At 43.2% G+C, this 20,965-nt stretch overlaps 1 protein-coding gene across 2 annotated transcripts in view; it reads left to right on the top strand.

Annotated features, from left to right (window-relative positions):
* Window positions 1-20,965, top strand: part of ATRN (attractin) — a 115,502-nt gene that overhangs the window by 52,021 nt on the left and 42,516 nt on the right. For both annotated transcript variants that reach the window (XM_084774211.1, XM_084774210.1), the window contains exons 10-18: window positions 88-242; window positions 3,559-3,643; window positions 7,975-8,195; window positions 10,590-10,711; window positions 11,515-11,653; window positions 14,097-14,287; window positions 17,411-17,630; window positions 18,893-19,078; window positions 19,565-19,798. In XM_084774211.1, the coding sequence (XP_084630337.1) occupies window positions 88-242; window positions 3,559-3,643; window positions 7,975-8,195; window positions 10,590-10,711; window positions 11,515-11,653; window positions 14,097-14,287; window positions 17,411-17,630; window positions 18,893-19,078; window positions 19,565-19,798 (1,553 nt within the window). The remainder of the gene's footprint in view (window positions 1-87; window positions 243-3,558; window positions 3,644-7,974; window positions 8,196-10,589; window positions 10,712-11,514; window positions 11,654-14,096; window positions 14,288-17,410; window positions 17,631-18,892; window positions 19,079-19,564; window positions 19,799-20,965) is intronic.

The following is a 20,965-nucleotide window of genomic DNA, read 5'->3' as shown; positions in this document are numbered from 1 at the left end:
AGTTATAAAATAATTACATGTAAATTGGCAGATGGGTATTCTTCTAAAACTAACCTTGTATTTATTATTTTTAAATAAACTCAAAAGGACCATTCTTAAGGACAGCCGGTTTTTCCGTTACTTGCATACAGCTGTGATAGTGGGTGGGGCCATGCTGGTGTTCGGAGGGAACACGCACAACGACACGTCCATGAGCCATGGGGCCAAGTGCTTCTCCTCGGACTTCATGGCTTATGACATTGGTAAGTTTCCCAAAGACGTTTTAGCTTCAGGAATATTTTCTTTATCTATGAGTAACATTGAGGATTGAAAATATTACTATGTTAAAATAATTGCAGCATTCGAAAGAACTCCAAGTGGTAGAATTTGCATTTATTTGAGTAGGGTTTATTTATTTTATTTTTGATCAGGGTTGGTTTGTTTGTTTGTTTCTGATCAGGGCTTATGTATTTATATATTTATGAGTAGGGTTTGTTTATTTCTGACCAAGGTTTATTTATTTATTGAAAAGCATTACTTTACATTAAACTACATTGAATTCTTTCTTATTTTTAGGCTGAGTTAACTGGTGTTTCCTTTCTTACAAATGCCTTATGTAGTAGTGGTGTGTAGTTACTTTCAGGAGCATTAAGTTTGATGAAGTATGAGGCTTTTGATGTGAATATATGTATGGCCAGAAGAGGGCAGTGTTTGTTTATTTTTGCAAAACAAACACCAATGTTCTTTTGTATAAATACCATCAGATGTTCTTTTTGTTTGTTTTTGTTTTTGTTTTTAGTGACATACTCACCCTGTAGCTCTGGCTGGCCTGGAACTTGTTTTTTAGATCTAGCCAACCTTGAACTCAAAGTGAACCTCCTACCTCTGCCTCAGTGCTGGGATCACAGATGTGGACCACCACACCTGGCTAGATACTTATTTTAAAAATTATTCTTACTGTGGCAGAATGCACATAATAACACTCACCATCTTAATGTGTGCAGTAGTTTAACTGAACTATATTCCTAGCGTCACTCATGTCCTGTCACCATCTGCCTGCTGTCCTCTTGCGGAACTGAAACTCTTGCCCTTGAACGAGCGCCTCTCTGCATCCTCACCCCAGCCACTTGGAGTCTTTTTCTTTGGTTGTCTCTATGATTTTGACTAGTCCAAGCTGGGTGTTTATTTTTTAAAAGATTTTGCTTACTTTTATTTTGTGTGAGCGTTTTGCCTGCATCTATGTTAAGTACACCGTGTGTGTTCAGTGCCCATGGAGGCCAGAAGTCAGCATTAGATCCTGTGGAGCTGGGATTACAGACTTTTTGAGCCACGATGTGGGTGCTGGGAACTGCACCAAATCCTTTGGAGGAGCAGTGAGTGTTTTTTACTGCTGAGCCATCTTGGCAGCTCCAGGAGTTTGCTTTTAACATATGTTTGTATTAGACAAACTTGATGCAGAGGAGTGCTGAGGAGGGCCAGTCTTTTGAACAAAAGTCTGCCAATGAAAGTGATAACAATTATCTGTGTGTCTTTGACTTGTTTGTTTGTTTGTTTGTGGGTGTCTCTTGTTTTGTTTTTTAACTCTGGGCCTCACATGGTCTAGGCTGGCTTCAGATTTATGGTAACCTTCCCACTTCTGTCTTGAGCTAGTGTGCCCAGTTTAGGAAACTCTCTTGGGCGGCATTGTAATAAGTGACTTGGAAGGGGCATGTTGACATTTAGGAGGTCGCTGCTGCAGCAGTCCTAATGAAGCTTGAGTCAAGGCAATGCAAATAGCAGTGATGACTTCTGGCACCTGGCTCTTGTGTGTCTTGAGAGAAATATAAGTGCCCTTTCCTCCCAAGTGCCTGCTGTTGACCACTTTTGCCAAAACTAAAAGCAGATATATAGAGAAAACAGCTGGACATGCCTGCACGTGGCTATAACCCCAGTACTTAGGAAGGTGAGACTTAAGTATAGCAAGATTGAGGCCAATCTGAGCTATCTGGTAAGACTATGCCTTTAATAAAAAGTGAGGATTATTATAACCACAGGGACTAGGACTGGGAAGAAGAGGATGAAATAAGTGTGGGGCATGTCCAATTGGAGATGCCTTTCGGACAGAGCTGAGAGCTGAGAGGAGATTGTCGGAGAGATGAGCTATTGTGGGGGCTTAAAAGATGAGCCAGAGTTAGAGACAGCTGGGGAACAAAGTCTGACAAGAAGAGACTGTAAAGAGTATGTCAGAGAAGCAGGAGATAAGGGAGAGTGCTGGCCTATGAGATACAGCTAATGGCCAGAGGAGTAGCGAGAAGTAAGGACTGGAGAGCCCTTCAGATGATCAACAGACAAGTCCGTAGGCTGCAGGAAGCTGAGGAATGCCGATGGTGAGAAGTGTGCTCAGTGTGTTAGAATCCTGCTTCAGTCTGCAGACCTGTGATGTCACTGCTTACTTGCCATGGGGGTGTGGGCCTGCCCAGGCCTATATAAAAGGACAGTTCTACCTCCTCCCTCCCTCTTCCTCTTCCTCTCTGTCTCTGTCTCTCTCTCTCTAGGGTACCCCTCCCCCTTTCCTTCTCTCCCCATGCTCACTTAATAAACCTAATATAATATAATATCTGTTGCCTCACATCTTATTTTCTTATTTTTTAAATTATAACTGTGTGTAACTGCTTATTAAGCTTATCTGTAAGGCCTCATATTTGCTGTGTGGTTTCCGTTGAGGCTCTCCTTGAACTCCTAATCCTCCTGTCTCCACCTCCTCGGGTGCTAGGACTAGAGGTGCATGCGCCAATTCTTAGCATTAAACATTTTGTTTTATTTTGGTTTTTGGTTGCTTTTTTGTTTTGTTTTGTTTTGTGTTTGTTTTTTGAGACAGGGTTTCTCTGTGTAGCCTTGGTATCCTGGACTTGTTTTGTAGACCAGGCTGGCCTCGAACTCACAGAGATCCTCTTGCCTTTGCCTCCCCTAGTGCTAGGAAAATATAGGTGTGCACCACCATGCCTGTCATGTTAAACATTTTTTTAAGTTATAAAATATTGTGGTGGGCTGGGGATGCATCTCAGTGGTAGAGTGCTTGCCTGCTATGCACAAGGCCCTGGGTCTGATCCCGAGCAGCACAAGGAAAAAGAAAAAGGCTAAAGCAGACATTCTGGTGCGCAAAACTGGTAGACAGCAGAGTAGTGACAATAGTGGCAATCAGTAGGAGATTGTGGCTGGTGAATGCATTCATTGATGAGCATTTCTTTGCGGGGCTTTTACTTCATGCCCTGAGATATTGCTACCTCTGTTGCTGCTGACTTTTACACATAATGGTATAGCTTAAAAGGTAAAAAGCATACTTGCTGCATTCTTCTTTGTTTCTTTTTTGTTTTTTGTTTTTTTGAGACAGAGTTTCTCTGTGTAGTCCTAGCTGTCTGGAGCTCACTATGTAGACCAGGCTGTCCTTGAATGCACAGAGATCCTCCTGCCTCTGCCTCCTGAGTGATGGGATCAAAGGTTACTCCACCGCACCTGGGCTGCATTCTTCTTTATAAGGCTGTCAGTTCCCGTTGACTGAAAATGGCAATCTACTCTGACATGTGTTCTTCTTCCCCTTAGCTTGTGACCAATGGTCAGTGCTTCCCAGACCAGATCTCCACCATGATGTCAATAGATTTGGCCATTCAGCAGTCTTGCACAACAGGTAACTGGAAAGCTAAGGTAGTATTACTGTTTTACATCTTATTTTTTTTATATCACATTTCTAATAGTTATATCTAAATGGTAAGGGGCTTGGGGAGGAAAAAAGGAGAGAGAGCAGTGTAAGTGCAGGATAAGTTCAGGGGAACAGGGCCAGAGAGGTTATGGAGTCAGAGAGCAAGTCTCAAATCTGCTCTGCATCCAAGTGTGTGTTCAGGAATATCTTTCTGACCAGCAGAGCTCTTAGTTTGGGGAAGAACATTCGCAGGATGGGGATGGGGCCCAGCAGTAGTGCTTACCTAGCATGCGTAGGATTCTGACCTCTGCACTGTGCCTTCCTCAGACACAGCATTTGCCTAAAGGACATGCAGAACGGCCACTGTACTCGGTCACTTTAAAGCATGCTTTAAAGATTGAGAAGCTAAACAGCCTGCTGACGTTAACCTTTCTCATTTTGCTCTTGTTATTACTGCTTTCTGCTTCCCTCTTTAAAATTCAAAGTCGCATAAACCCTAAAACTACTTAAACACTATAGTGTTTACATTACAGATTTCCTAGGTTTTCAATTTTTCTGTTGGAATTTCCTCATACAAGTATAACTTGTATTAGAAAAGTATAAAAGCAACATTCTAGAGATGTGAAGAATTGACCATTTAGAAGCTAGATATTGGGGGAAAGGTGGTATCTTTAATCACATGATTACTTAATATTTTACAAGCATATAGGGTTTGTGGCAAGGCCATTTTATGCAGTTAGAGACCAGGATGATGATGATGATGATGATGATGATGATGATGATGATGATGATGATGATGATCTTGTTAACGTGAATGTTATCGTAATTTTCGATCTGATTCTTTCAGAAAAGGCCCTAGGTGCCTCTTGAGGTTTTCACCCAGCCTTGCTGGTGGCTGTCTGTGCCAGATCTCTTCACCTGTGTGTCCTTGGTGTTCTCCTGTCACAGGCTTAGGAACATTGTGGGCATTTGCTAAGTGGAAGTAAACTAATATGTGAATAACAGTTGAATAAATCGCATCTCCTTTTAAAACATTGAGTTTTACTCAAACTCAGAGAGACTGACAGTTTATCATAAACTGTAGGTTAATGGCTGCCTGAATTACAGTGTTATTGTTTTGTGTAATTCCTGTGTTGTGTTTGAGTATCTGTGAACTTCAGGCGGGGTTGGAAGTGTTAGGGGATGGTTAAAGGTCATGGTTGCAGTTTCACTGTATGAAAAACTTGCTGCAGGAGAAACTTCGATGTTGTTTCATTGTGTTGTCACCTGTGTCTCATTTAATTGTTCTAATTGTGGTTTTGAGAGAGGCTGAAGGAAGGAAAGCTGTGAGGCTATGAGGCTGTGAGGCTGTGAGGTAGCTGGGTGGAGAGGAGCGTTTACCTGGTTGCATTCTGTAAGCCTCTTGGAAGGCTCTCCTGCCCTCCCAGAGCCAGCACATGGCTTGGGATACTCAGAATTGCTGAGGATGCCAACTGTGCTCAGTTTGAGCAACAGTGTTATTAACTAAATCCAACTTGATTCATTTCATACTTAGGGAAGCAGTAGTGGGTTAAAAATGAATCCTAGTGTTTTCTTTTTGGTTGTTGAGCTGTCTGGTTTTCAGATAGTGTAATAAATACAGAGCTGCATAATCACTGTGCCTTATTTAGTCCTTTGTTGACTTGGAGAGAACAGCTGAAGTCCAGTGCAGGTGAACTAGCAAATTCCTCATTATGGGTCAGTGTCAAACTTGCTTGGAGATGTAGGGTCTTAGAGATCAGAGAGATCCTGGCTTATCACAGGCCAGAGGTAACAGATGAGGTTTCTTTTGAGAGGCCTTATGTCTTTATGAACTTGGATTTTTAAATAATTGCTATGTTTCATTCTGCTGCAGTTTTTAACTCTAGCACTTGGGTCTGACACAGCCCTGATCTGTCCTAGTCATTTCCATTATCACTGGATTGATCTTTCAGGAATGCATGTTGGAGCCCGCCAGTGGCAGTGCATGCTTTTAATCCCAGAACTGGGAGGCAGAGGCAGGTGGATCTCTGAGTTTGAGGCTAGCCTGGTCTCCAGAGTGAGTTCTAGGACAGCCAGGGCTACACTGAGAAACCCTGTCTCAAAAAAACAAACAAACAAACAAAAACAAAAAACAAACAAACAAGACTACAGGTTGCCCAGGCAGGATAGCTCATACCTGTTATTCCAGGACTCTGAGATAAGAGGAATTCTTTGAGGTTGAAAGTCATGAGTTCTAGGCCAGCATTGGCTACAGAGTACTATGTAAGACCCTATCTCCAAAAGTAAAGACAAGTTAAAGAAGTGTGTGTCTTGTTTTTGTAAAGGGAAATGGATCGTATATGTATCAGACCCTGTTTTTCCCAAAAGGTAAATGGCCGAATACTCTGCATTGCCCACTCTTCCACCACTCATACACCTAACAGTGTATACTGAAGACCACTCTGTGGCACTCTAGCTAGTGATAGACTTCTAGAACAGTGATTTAAGGTTCAAAAGGTAAATATGCAGTTTTGTTTGAAGTTGCCAAAATCCCTTATATGTACCTGTACAATCTTACATGCCCAGCAGCAGTCTGTGAGCTTGCCTCTTGCACTGAAGTCTCACCAACTTAAATATTATGTAACATTTGTTACTTTTTTCTTTGCCAGTTTGATCGGTAGCCAATAACACAACAAAGTGGTTGTAACTTGCATTTCTCTATCACTAAAGTCAAAATTTTTCATGTGGCTAATGACATCTACATTGATTTTCCCTGTACTCCAATTGAAATTCATTACCCACTGCACACTGAAGAGTTCCCTTAATCTATTATGGACCTTGACTCAGGCAAACCTAGGGTTCATGGCTTCAAGACAGAAAGGAATTTCAGGACTAGCCAGTATGTAGCAAAATTGGGCTGATATAAGAATAAAAAGAAAAGCGCTCAGGTCAAAAATAAAGAATGACTATGGTTTCCCAAAGAAGAGTCATGCTTTAAGTGTCCTCATGGTGACTATATATAGGTTTTTGGAATTTTATTGTGCAACATGTTTCTTTGGGGCCTTTCTGTCTGTTCTCTTTGATGTTTGAGATTATATGGTGTTACTGGAAATGCATTAGACAAAAACATAAAATCAGGAGCTACTAGAGGTTTAGGACATGGTAAGGTTTAGGACTCTGTAAATGGGGTTTCTGGTGAGATTCCTAGAAAATGCTTTGTTTAGAGCTAGGAATGGGGAAAGACCTTAAGCAGTTCTTCACTGTCTTAGAAGGTTTGCTTTCTCAGTTGGCTGAGTCCTCCAGGACCACTTTTCCTGTCTGTAACTTTCTCTCACACTCTATGCAGTCTTCTTTGTATTAAGTCTTTCTCTGCTTTATTTTTTATTTGTGTCTGTGTGTGTGTGTGTGTGTGTGTGTGTGTGTGCGCGCGTGTGCATGCACATGTGCATGTGGGTCCCCACATAGGACAGAAGAGGGGGGTAGGTCTCCTGAAGCTGGAGTTACAGGTGCTTGAGAGTTGCCTGTTTGGGTGCTGGGAACCAAACTCTGTCCTTTGGAAGAGCTGCAAGCTCTCTTTTAACTGCTGAGTCCCATCTTTAGCCCAGCTCCAAGAGTCGTCTTTGCCCAACTAACAGAAGATGTCATTCCAGCTCCAGGGACTACAACACCTCCTGGCCTCCGTGGGCACCCACATACATGTGCACATACCCACATACAGACACACACATAGTTAAAAATAAGATAAGTCTTTTAAAAGTATCACTTTCCCTGTGTCCTAATTGTCTGTGTGCTTGCTACCTATAGATTATTGAACTATCCTGAGTGATCACAAATCAGGATGGAAGGTTGGATTTGAGTGAGTAGATGGCAGTAATGGTTTTTGAAACTTGAAACTAATGTCTCAGAGCACTTAAAGCCGTTCATTTATGTATGTATTACTTATTTGTTATATAGATGGGAGCCCTGTAGCACATGTGTGGAAGTCAGAGGACAATTTGTGACGTCACTTCTCTCCTTCCACCTTCATATGGTTCTAGGGGTCGTCTAGTTGTGTGGCAAGTTCCTTACCTGCCAACTCATCACACTTGTCCTTGCAGAGGACTTTCAGTACTTAGAATTCTAAAGATTGACAGTTGAAAGCGTATTGTGAGCCAGGCATATAAAATCCTACCACCTGGGAGGTGGGAGCAGAGCATTGCCACAAGGTGGAGGCCAGTCTAGTCTACATAAGTTTAGACCAGCAAGGGCTACATAGTTTCAAAACCAACAGTGTAGGCCAGCCCTACGTCATGCATCTGTTGTGTGAGTTTTCAGTAAATTCCTTCTCTCTCTCCTCTCAGTACCATGTATGTGTTCGGCGGCTTCAACAGCCTCCTCCTCAGTGACGTCTTAGTCTTTACCTCGGAGCAGTGTGACGCGCACCGCACTGAGGCTGCTTGTGCCGCAGCAGGACCTGGTATCCGGTGTCTGTGGGACACAGAATCATCTCGATGTACCTCCTGGGAGTTGGCAACTGAAAAACAAGCAGAAAAGTTAAAATCAGAATGTTTTTCCAAAAGAAGTACGTCCTTTTCTCTGCTGAGAACGTAAAGATCTAATTTTCTGTGACTGTGAAGGAGCTTAGCATCTGTGCACGGTTATGTTCACCTTATCCCTAGCCACTTCTTAGTAGTTTGTACACGGACGAGAATCATACGGTTCCTTGAAGCTGTTAACAGGTAACAAACTTCCCAGCGTTATACAGGCTTTGTGTACCAACTCCAGGTCAGGCTGCAGGTGGTCTGGGCCATGGTGCTTAGGAGAATTTTGTTTTTATTTTGGTTTTATGAGACAGGGTTTAGCTGCGTAGCTCAAACTAGCCTCAAACTTTTTGTGATCTTTTCCCCTCAGTCTCCTGAATGCTCTGATTATAAGAGTGCACCACCAGCCCTATCTGTTACTTTTTTTGTTTCATTTTTTGTTTTTCGAGACAGAGTTTCTCTGTGTTAGCCTGTGCTGTCTTGGACCTGTTTTTGTAGGCTGGGCTGGCCTGGAACTCACAGAGATCTGCCTGCCTCTTCCTCCCAAGTGCTGAGATTAAAGGCGTGTGCCACCATGCCCAGCTACTTGTGACATTTTTTGATGATGGAAAATGTTGTATATTTTCTTTGTTCAGTGTAGCAGCCACTAGAAATCCAGTGCTATCAGATATTTGAAATGTGGCTAGTGTAACAAGGGGCTGATAGTTTGCTTTTTTTTAGTTTTACTTTAAAAGTGCATGTAGTGAGCCGGGGGGTGGTGGCGGCGCACGCCTTTAATCCTAGCACTCGGGAGGCAGAGGCAGGCGGATTGCTGTGAATTCGAGGCCAGCCTGGTCTACAAAGTGAGTCTAGGACAGCCAGGGCTACACAGAGAAACCCTGTCGCTAAAAACTAAAAACAAAGCAAAAAAAACCGAAAAGTGCATGTAGTGAGCCAGGTGCAGCAGATGCCTGTAATTCAAAGACTCCAGAGCTGAGCAGGAGGCTCATGAGTTGACAAGCCTGAGTTGCATAGGCAGTTCTAGGCCAGCCCGGGCTGTATTTAATGAGACCTTGTCTCAAAAGCCCAAACCGCCAACAATTAAAGAACGTAAGTGGCTATTGGCTGTGGATAATGCTGGTGGAGGTCTGATGGTAAGGCTAAGAGTGGGAGGGTCACAGCTGGCAGATTGCCCTGGTAGACAACAGTAGAGCTGCTGTCCTTGCAAAGTATTTCTAGCCCACTTAGCTGGACCCAGCAGTGCAGCACGGCAGGCACACCACAGCCCCTGCTTCTGGAGCCTCTGAGCCGTCCTTGTTATTTCTCTCTCCCTAGCTGCTTGTTTAGTGGTTGTTCTGAACACTTTACCAACTCAATAAAGTAACATGTGTAAAAGTCCTCGAAAAATAAGACAAATGCCTCCAAGTTATCTGTCCATACCACGCAATTTAAAGTATGAAACTGCATTCCTCATCTAGTGAGACCGATGCTGCAGTTAAGATGGGAGTTATACGGGGCAGGGACTGCTTTTGTTTTCCTGGTAGTGCCAAATAAAGCTGTGCAGGGACATAACGGTCCTGAGCCTGTGCTGTGATTAGAATTTTGGATCATTTACTAAAAACAGATTACCAGAACCTGGTAGGATTTGTAACTCTCCTGAAACACTTAGAATCAGCAGAAAAACCAAAAATTAAAATTCAGCTTAAATGTATAGTGTATTGGAAATAATGTTATCTTAGGAGATTCAATATGAACTCATTAGTTTTATCTCACATTCTGGGTGGGCCTAATCCTGTTGCAATAAACTTGGCAGGAAAAGCAGCCTAGGTGCAAACTGGCAAGGGGAGTTTCTGTTAGGCCAGTGGCCTCTTCTGCTTGTGTGTGTCAGAAGATGGCTTAACAGGTGGGGCACATGGCTTTGTAGCTTCGTGCTTGAGGATCAATAGGAACTGTGCCAGGTCTACAAAGTGCGGAAGCTCTGAAGCCCACAGTCTTGAATTCACATGTGTGCTGAGTGCAGCTTAACAAGTGCCCGTGTGAGGGGTGGGTCACCGGATATACCTGCACCCTGACAGGCCTGGCATTTGCAGCGAGGACAAATGTCTTGGTGTCTCGTATTACTCTCTGGCTTCTGCTATTAATTCTATTGCTAGTTGGTGTTTGTCCTGGGAATAAAAGTATTCAAGGGCCCAGATCTTCCATTATAACTCAGAAATCTATAAAATTAACAGATCTTTGCTTTTTACTTTCTGGATCCTTTGGGTGAACAATTATAGGACAGTGTTTTCCAGATTATCTGCCATATCTATTTTATTTTAACCTAGGAACATGGCAATGCTTTTCCTTCTGGTTTGGCCCTACATTTTGCTTCCCAGCTACTGTTAGGAGCTTATCAGTGTCAGATTCCATGTAACAGAGGCTGCCACATAGTTGATGGGTTTTTCTTCTCTTCATAGCCCTGGACCATGACAGATGTGACCAGCACACGGATTGTTACAGCTGCACAGCCAATACCAACGACTGCCACTGGTGCAATGATCACTGTGTCCCTGTGAACCACAGCTGTGCAGAAGGCCAGGTCAGATGCTGTTTTCATGGATTTTAGAAAGCAGAAAAATGCTAGTTGAGTTTGGGTAGAGTGTAAATAACAGGCAGAGGTACTTTTAAAATTGAGTATAGATTTGAATTTTACTATTGCTCAGGTTTTCTCTGTAGAAGGAATGCTGTATACATCCCAAGGGTCTCTCCAACTACTGAGGTTTGTGTGTAGTGTTTCAGAAAAAGTGTTTGACAGAATGTTCTCATCTTCCATCTTGACTCAGCATAGCATCTGTGCTCACCATACATGATTTGAAATTTAGGTGATAACAGGCTAAAGAAGATAAGGTGACCCAGCTTTTTTTGTCTTTGATGGTTCATGACATTTTCTTTCTCCCCGTTTAAAGCAGTTCATAAGAAATAAAACTTGAGACTGCTGTGGTAGGCGGGGCTGGGAGGAGCCCTGGAAAAGCAGCAGGTCCTGCTTTCACGTTCTATAGACAGACACTGCGTGAGGCATGGTGGGGGGTGGTTCTTTGAGCTGCTGCCTTGCCAGCTAAAGGCATGCTAGTAAGGAGGCGTGCACTGTGGTGTTGCAATTGAAGTGCCGCCCTGTTCATTCTGTCTGCCTGTCTAACTCTGTCAATCACCTATCTGTCTAACTCTATAGCTAATATATATTGAATTGTATCTCTATATCTAATTCTATTTATTTAATTACTTTCCTTCCTTCTTTCCTATGTGCAGTAACCATCGGTTATGTTACTGTCTTTAGGACCCTATTAGTCCTCACTGAGTTCTTTGTGTGAATATAAACAAAAGCACCTCTCCATTGTGTTCTAGATCTCCATTTCCAAGTATGACAGTTGCCCCAAGGACAACCCCATGTACTACTGCAACAAGAAAACCAGCTGCAGGAGCTGCGCCTTAGACCAGAACTGCCAGTGGGAGCCCCGGAATCAGGAGTGCATCGCCCTGCCCGGTAGGCCGGGCGCAGGGGTACCCTCTGTCCGGTCCAAATCTTGGTCCTCCCTCCCTATGTTAGGTTGAACTTAGGAAAGAGACGCTTATTCTGTCTATTTAGCCCTCTCACTATTCGGAGGAAGGATTTTGTATGTTTTTAACTTGAATGTGGTTCTTACATATTTACTTGCTGGCCTATGAAATAAAGTGAAGCATCATCTCTTCTGGAGAATTGGATCCATGCATGAACCATGTCCTTCCTTCTGCTGTAGTAGCCTGGCACTAGAGCTCTGCAGTCTCAGCAGCAGTCAGGACCCTGCAGGAAGCATTTGCTGACAGTTCTGTGAGGAGAAGAGATTTCTGTACCACTGCTATCTCCTGATGTGACCGCCAGTCCTGACTATTGAGATTCAGGGTGATGATGTAGGTCCTTAGGCCAGCCAGCCTTGACTAAATCTTAGATGTATTTGCTCAGTTAGGATATCCAGGAAAGGGGGCTTCTGTGCTCTCCAACATCTGAGGCTTGAGTAGGACTGTTGATCTGGACCCTTCAAAAAATTGTGCTTAGTTTGCTGAATGGGCCTTATTTTAGTCAGTGGTCTATTGCTGTGAAGAGACACCATTACCAAGGCAACTCTTAAGAAACATTAATTGGGCCTGGCTTACACTTTCAGAGGCTATTACCATCATGGTGGGGAGCATGGCAGCGCACAGGCAGGCATTGGAGTAGTAGCTGAGATCTACATCTTGATCTGTAAGCAGAGAGAGTGAAAGAGGTGGGGCCTGGCACAAAAGCCCACCCCCAGTGACAAACTGCCTCCAACAAGGCCACGCCCCTAATCCTTCTCTAATGGTGCCCTTCCCTGCTGAGCCTGTGGGGATGGTTCTTATTCAAACCACTACAGGCTTTTTGTCTTTTTTGTTTTGTGTCTCAAACTTTAATGTCCAGTAGACGTTGTGCCTTGTTAAAAGGCACATCCTAAGACCTGGCTTGGGAGCCTGCAGTTTGACTCACTGCCAGGAGCACATTCTGAGGAGCAAGTCTGTCAGCTCTTAGGTTAGCCCTCCCACAGGCCTCCCACTGATGTTCCAGTTAATGAGCATTGTTGGTGTCTCCAACAGCGTGCTCTGGCTCTCGGGAAGGAGGCTCTTCGTTGTTCATGTTCATGCTAATGTCCACACAGCCCTTTACATGAGCTCAGCACGATCACAGGAGGAGATTGCAGACTTCCTTTGTGTGCTGTATCACTGTGAGGTTTTTCCTAAACCTATTTCCCTCCTCACCTTGTTTTTGGCATGCCTTGTGTACTTGCTTATACCTTCTCTCTCATGATATAAAAACAGGGTAGCATTTAGAGACTTAAATTTATCCATTCCCTATACAGTTCCATTCTCAGTTTACTTTTTCTGTATATGTACTTCTGCATGCAGATAAATATGCCCATGTGTGAGCATTAGAGGCCAGAGGTTAACTTCCATTTTATTCCTCTCCACATGCAGTTGTTTTGAGTCAGGGTCTCTCACTGATCATCTAGACTTGCTGACTCACAAGCCTCAGGCATCCTCCTGCCTCTAACCCTCAGCTGAGATTACAAGCAAGTGAAAGTATACCTGGCTTCTTAGTGGGTGCTGGGGTTCAGAACTGAGTCCTTACGCTTGACGCAATTATTTTATCCATTGAACCATCTGCCAAGCCCCCATTTGCAGTTTTCTATCCACCCTTCTAATATACCTATTTATTTGAATGCTCATCATTCAAGATTGTAGGTGACTTTTTCATTTTTCTTTAAAAAGAATTGTACCAATCTCTTAATAATGGCACCAAAGAGTATGCCTCAAGAATGTAGGAAGCCGGGTGAGGCGGCGCACGCCTTTAACCCCAGCACTCGGGAGGCAGAGGCAGGTGGATCCCTGTGAGTTCGAGGCCAGCCTGGTCTACAGAGCAAGCACAGGCAGCCAAGGCTACACAGAGAGACCCTGTCTTGAAAAACCAAAACCAAACAAACAAACAAAAAGAATGTAGGAAGATTGGCCCAGAGTGTACTTCCTGAGAGCCAGGAAATATGACTGATGAAGCGTGTAAAATGGCCTTTTCTGGAGCTGGAGAGGTCAGCAGTGCAGAGTGCATGCTGTTCTTGCAGTGGACCCAAGGTCAGTCCCCAGTGTCCATGCTGGGCAGGTCACAACCACTAGTAACTTCAGTTCTGATCCAGTGCCCTTTTATGGCCTCTGGGGGCACTGTGGTCACATGTATTAGCCCACACTCAAAGCACAGTATGCACATACTTTAAAAGTTTTTTTTCTGCTTATGGAAGTAAATAATAATGTCTCATATTGTCACCAAATTCTAACAAAGCACCTGGAATTCAAGTCAGAATGAGATTAGATGTTCAGTAATTTGAACTAGTGTTCCTGCATAATTTCTAAAACTTTGTTTTCTTTCCTCTTCCCCTCTCCAAAAGAAAATATCTGTGGCGCTGGCTGGCATTTGGTTGGAAACTCATGTCTGAAAATCACTACTGCTAAGGAAAATTATGACAATGCTAAATTGTCCTGTAGGAACCACAATGCCTTTTTGGCTTCCCTTACAACCCAGAAGAAGGTGGAGTTTGTCCTTAAGCAGCTTCGACTCATGCAGTCATCTCAGAGCATGGTGAGTTAGCATTTTTAGAACTTTGGTTTTAAGAACCCACCATTCTTCTGAGGGCACAGCAGCAGAAGGGCACAGATGTGTGTCATGTGATTGATAAGAGAAATAATTCCAGTAAATGATTAGTAATAGACTGTAGACCTATCTTTTAATGCCTTTCTTCTTGTCTTAAAAAGTTCAGTACTTTGTATATTTTATTAGTCATGTTTATTAAGTAAATTATAAAATATGAATATATTGAGTGACTTATTCTGGTGACATCAGATTATTTTGTACCTGTTTTATATCTAGATTCTGCTCGGAGGAAGGAAGAGTACAAAGCTAAGTTATCTAGGTGTCATTAAACCATTTGCATCCCTTAAAGGTATTATAGCACATAATGTACTACCCGGCTAGCCCAGAAGATGGCGCCTTCTTGCTAAGGCCTCTGAACTCAGAAAGGCCCAAGCTCTTGAGTGGCCTGTAGTTGATATTACACAATCTCATTTGGCATTTTTTGTGAAAAGTCTAAGAACTTTGATGCTTTAGTCAATTAGATAGATACTCACAGAGCACTTTTTCTGTCCTTGCTGGCTGTGCTACAGAGAGATGCGGGTACATTCTTTTATCTAGCCAGGAAAAAACAGAATGCAGCACAACATTTCTCTTTTGGCACGATGTTCATGGTCTTGGTCGGTTTTTAAGTCTCAGGAAGCCCATCTATCCAGAAATAAGATCAACCTGGACTACAGGAGGACTTCTGGCAGTTAGATAAAAGCCAGCATTCCTCAAGAACTTGGGAAACTGGTTCCCATCCCTCAAAAGGAGTCATTTCCCTTACCTCTGGCAGAAGGGACATTGAGCTGTCTGTGGTTCCTGTCAGCTTATCACAGTGCATGCAGGCCCCCAGGCCCCTCACTATCACAAGCACCTGAGAAATACATACATTCCAAAGGCCATGCTAGTCTCCTGGCCCGTCCCTCTGTCCAGCTGTTCACTGTCCTCCTCATGCATATGATGTGCCCATGCATCCACTTCACACATTATCCTTTATTTCTTGCCGTCTCCACTGTTCTCTCCTGCTCTCCATTTCCCTAGCCCTGGCCATGTCCAATCTGCTTTTTGCTCTGGATTCTTTCAGATGTCTCTGGATATCTTCTCTCTTTTATTCACAACAACAACAACAACAACAACAAACCCTTACTCTAATCATGGTGTGGTCATGTCTGCAGTTTCTTTAGTGTGCATATACATCTTGTGTCTGACAAACTGATAGGACCTTAGTAACAAAAGTAGGCTCTAGGAGCTGAGAGAAACACAGAGTGAGCAGGCAGCTCTGAGGTGGCACTTCCAGAGGAGACAAAGAGGGGGGAGTGATGAGAGCAGGTAGAGGAGAAGCAGATGGAGAGGTGGACTCTAGAATTTGGAGTCAAATATGGTAGGTGGCAGAAACAAATGGTCCATACCTTAGGAGAGTTACATCCGCACTTTGGTTCGATGGGAGAGGCTGGGCCCTTTGGAAAGGGGTCTGTTTGTGCCCTCCCAGGTGTTCAGCACTAGGTGAATGTGAGAAGTGCAGTAAAGGAGCTGCAGGTATGACTGCTACATTAGGTGAAAGGTTTTATTGTAAGAGAGAGAAAAATCCAGAAGCCTCTGGAAGAGTCCGGAGCAGAGAGAAAAAGAAGCAAAGTAGACATGACCAGGGCTAGGGAAATGGGAGAGAATAGTGGAGATAGCAAGAGATAAAGAGAGGGGCTGGAGAGATGGCTCAGAGGTTAAGAGCACTGACTGCTCTTCAAAGGTCCCTAGTTCAATTCCCAGCACCCACATGGTGGCTCACAACCATCGATAATGAGGTCTGATGCCCTCTGTACATGCAGACAGTACACTGTATACATAATAAATAAATAAAATCTTAAAAAGAGAGAGACAAGAGGACATGAGGGGTGGACATGTCACATGGATTATAAGGAGGATGAGTAGCTGAGGGAAGGGAAGGGCGAGGAGACTAGCATGGACTCTGAAATGTGTAATAGGTACTTGGGATACTGAGGGAGCCTGGGGGCAAAGGGGCTGCCCACAGACCAGAAGAGGGAGTTGGAGCTAGAGTTTGTGAGCTGCCTGATGTGAGAGCTGGGATCCAAACTCTAGTCCTTTGGAAGAACAGTATTACCTGCTGAGCCATCTCTCCAGCCCCTATAAAGGTGATTTTTGTTGTTTTCTTTTTTTGAATTGCAACAGGGAGCCAGGCATAGTGCATCATACCTTTAATCCCAGCACTCAGGAGACAGAGCCTGGCAGATCTCTGTGAGTTCAAGGCCACCCTGCTCTATATAGGGAATTCCAGGCCAGCCAAGGCTACAGAAGGACACCTTGTTTCAAAAAGCCAAACAAATGAAATTGAAATTAGAATGAAAATTCAAGGCTGTCCAAGACAGGCGCTTAGTGGTGGAGTGCATGCCTAGGAGGCACTGGGTCTGAGTCCTCACAACAGAAGCAGAGGCAGAAGCAGCCCTACAGGTTCATGACCATTGGTTTTAAATAAAAGAAAGTGTCAATTTAGATAAATAGATAAAATGTGGCAATACACACATAAATAGATAAAATGTGATACATATACCTCTATACAGTAGAATATGATCTCACCTTTAAAAATAAGGAAATCTGTCACCCGGAACAACACAGATGAGCCTGAGTTTCTGCAGGAAAACTGGAGGAAAAAAAAATGTATGAATCAAGCTGTGCCCACGGCTAACTATACATTTTAAGTCATCTGAACTGGTCCTATAGGCTCAGGTTATGATCTGTGGTTAGGCATACCACCAATATTATAAATGTTAGTAAAGTTACTTCATTCATGAACCAGCATTTAAACAAAATTTATGGATGATTGTTTCTTTATATCACTTGTCATACAACATAAATAGATATGATTATTGCTTTGCTCCTGATCTCTGAAAATCTTGATATGTTATCTTCCTTGAGCCAGTTTTTATACTTTGTAATATTGAATGCACATTGAAATGATCACTTATCTTAACCTTCCATGGCTAAGTTTGGAGAATCAGGAGTTTTCTAGGTATTGCGGAGTGTGCCTGAGCTAGTGGTTTTATGGCAAAGCCCTAATTATGTTTCTTTTGCCAATAGTCCAAGCTCACTCTGACCCCATGGGTTGGTCTTCGGAAGATCAATGTGTCGTACTGGTGCTGGGAGGATATGTCTCCATTTACAAATAGTTTGCTGCAGTGGATGCCATCTGAGCCCAGTGATGCTGGCTTCTGTGGGATCTTGTCAGAGCCTAGTACTCGGGGACTGAAGGCTGCAACCTGCATCAACCCTCTCAACGGCAGTGTTTGTGAAAGGCCTGGTAAGGACATGGATGAGTATAGTGCTCCAGGAGGTTTGCTGAGACAGTGTGGGAGGCATTTGAGTGAGTGTTGACGTGATGAAATACTCATGGCAGCAGTAAACACTGACTCGGGCATATTGATGTCTCAGAACCCAAATCCAAATGCAGAAGGGAATAGTCTTTGCCTCTAACTGCTTTGAACCATACTCAAAACCAAAATAAAATTATGAAAAGAATCTAATTAATGCTTTGTTGACCACAAAAATGTTGAGAATATTTCTGAAAGATAATTTCCTTGGTGTTGGCAGAGGAACACTATGGAAGAAAAAACAACACAGAAACCAAAGAAACCTTTAAAAAAGCAGCAGGTCAGGACACTATCCAGAACGCTGCTTGGGGAAGGGCATGGCAAAAGAAGCCAACAGAGCCAACCCCAGGCTATGATAGTGTCCTGTGCCGAGGCTAAGGTTAGACTCCATGATTGCAGACCATGGGCAGCCACACACATGTGAGAACTCAGAAGCAGGGGGTGCATGTGTGGGTTATTTGTGGGGGCTGAGTTCCATTCCTAGCAGGTCTCGTTTCATGAAATTGTTGTGCTTTGCCTATAATACAGCATAGGCGGTAACTTCTGGTAGGGTTTCTAAATACTTAAAAATAATTGCTTATTGTTTAATCATGTGGTCTTGTGTGTGTGTGTGTGTGTGTGTGTGTGTGTGTGTGTGTGTGTGTGTGTGTGTTTGGGAAGAGATTGTGTGTACAGGTGCCCTTGGGAGACAGGTGTCAGACCTCTCGGAGTTGGAGTTCCAGCTAGCTGTGAGCCACCCCACATGAGTGCTGGGAGCTGAGGTTGGGTTCTCTGGTACATGCTCTTAACCCTTGAGGCATCTCTCCAGCCCCCTGGACTTCTCAATTATCTTACATGAAAGCTTTTCATCCTTGTTGAATCCTAAATGCTTTCATAAATTTAATGTTGTCATACCTCAAAATTGTAAATGTAGAATTTAACAAACTCAGGTTAGTTCTAAGACTCCTGAGTTCATCATGAGTCATCTTCGTTCTAAGATTTTTTTTGTTTCCCCACCTTTGTCTTCAGTGCTTTTAAAAAAGAAAGTCCATTTCCCCCTAAATGTTTAAGTACAGTTAAATAAACAGAACCTCTAACTCCAGTTTCCTGGATTTTTCTTTCATGTAGTGCAGTGTTGAATTGATTTCATAATGCACATTGAAAAGTCTTTGATCTATCTTACTGACCAGTGTCCCTTGGGCTTAATTTCCAGCAAACCACAGTGCCAAGCAGTGCCGGGCACCGTGTGCCCTGCGGACAGCGTGTGGCGAGTGCACCAGCAGCAGCTCCGAGTGCATGTGGTGCAGCAACATGAGGCAGTGTGTTGACTCCAGTGCCTACGTGGCCTCCTTCCCCTTCGGCCAGTGTATGGAGTGGTATACAATGAGCAGTTGCCCACGTAAGTGAAAAGAGACTCTGAACGTTTGCAGCCAAGTTGGACTTGACCTTCTGCTCAAGTCTGTCCAGAGGCTGGGTGGGCTGGTTCCAGATTACAATGTATGTATAGAATTAAGTGCACAGTGAGCTATGCAGTAAATCAGATAAGTCTAGCATAAGTCACTGGGTATAGAGATAACTTCTTTTTAGGGTCATATTATAGTTCAATCTCTGTAATCTCTCCACATCCGCCAGTTCGTAAAGTGCTTTCCTCATCGTCTTCTCTTTGTCCAACATTCTGATACTAAGAGGTGGGGAAAGTTCCTCTTATTTATTGTGTAAAATATTGGGCTCTTTAAAATATTTTAGTAATCACTGTAAGGTACTAGTACTAGTTTTAATTCATGGAAGTTAAATCATCTGTCAAAGAAAAGATAGGAACAGTGAAGTAAGTCTTGTTGTGATAGTGAATTACTAGTTGGGTTGTTTTGTTTTGTTTTTTTAATAGCTGAAAATTGCTCTGGCTACTGTACCTGCAGCCATTGCTTGGAGCAGCCAGGCTGTGGCTGGTGTACTGATCCCAGCAATACTGGGAAAGGAAAATGTATTGAGGGCAGCTATAAAGGACCTGTGAAGATGCCGCCCCAGGCCTCTGCAGGAAGTGTGTATCCACAGCCCCTCCTGAACTCCAGCATGTGTCTAGAGGACAGCAGATACAACTGGTCTTTCATTCACTGTCCAGGTAAGATGCCTGTGTAGCCCAGTCAACTCTCTCACTACCTGTTGATAAAGAATAAACCTAATTGGGTCTTTTTTTTTCTTGACTCTGCTTTTTGAGTTCTTTCTATGTTCTGCATATTACTCCTCTGTTGGATGTACAGCTGGCAAACATTCTCTCTGTTCTGTGGGTTTCTTCTTCACTTGATTGATTTTCCTTTAGCTGCATAGTGGCTTTTTGGCTTTATGAGATCCCCTTTGCCAGTTGTTGCCATTAGTTGCTGAGCAAATGGAGTCCTCACTAAAAAGCCCTTCCCTACACATACATCATGTGGGGAGCTGCCTTTGTTTTCTTCCAGAAGTCTCAGTGGTTTGGGTTATGGCTTCGATCCATTGGGGCTAGTTTTTGTGAAAGGTGATAGTGATAGATATGGATCTGTTTTCATTTTTCTGCATCTGCACATCCAGTTTTACAGATACTGGGACTGAATTTACAGACAGTTGTGAGATGCCATGTAGGTTCTGGAAATCGAACCGAGGTCCTCTGCAACAATGCCTAGTGCTCTTACCTCCTGAGCCATCTCATGCCCCAGACCTACGAACATTTGAAAGTTGATTTTGTACCACTTTGCTGAAATTGTTGATTTTTTTCTAGAAGTTTAATGATGGAATTTCTTAGATTTCTTATGTGTCTTATATGATCTTTAAATAGGGGTAATTTAACCTCTTTTCCTCTGTGTACCCCCTCATTTCTTTCTCTTGCCTCATTGTTCCCCCTAGTAATTCCAGTACTATATTGAAAAGGAGTGGGTATTGTGACAGCCTTATCTTTTTTTTTTTTAAATTGCAATTGTTCTGAGTTTTTCCCCATTTAATGTTGGTTATAGGTTTGTCATATACAGCCCTTCTTATACTGAAGTATGTTCCTTCCAGTCCTGTTTTCTCTAGAACTTTTATCATGAATGCATGTTGGAGATTTTACAAACCCTTTCTGCATCTATTCAGATGACTGTGTGATTTTTGTCTTAGGTCTGTTTGTGTGATTTATTGTATGTATTACTTGTGTATGTTGAGCCAACCTGAAATTCTGGGATAAAGCCCACTTGCTTGTGGAGGGATGATCTTTGTGATATGTGCTTATGTAGTGTTTTCTAGACTTTTGCATCTGTGTTCACCAAGGATACTGGTCTCT

This window comes from Acomys minous (assembly GCF_964271855.1).
Source record: "Acomys minous genome assembly, chromosome: 3".
In the NCBI taxonomy this organism is placed as follows: domain Eukaryota; kingdom Metazoa; phylum Chordata; class Mammalia; order Rodentia; family Muridae; genus Acomys; species Acomys minous.
Note: the sequence above shows the minus strand (reverse complement) of the source record. Positions and strands in the feature narration are given on the sequence as shown.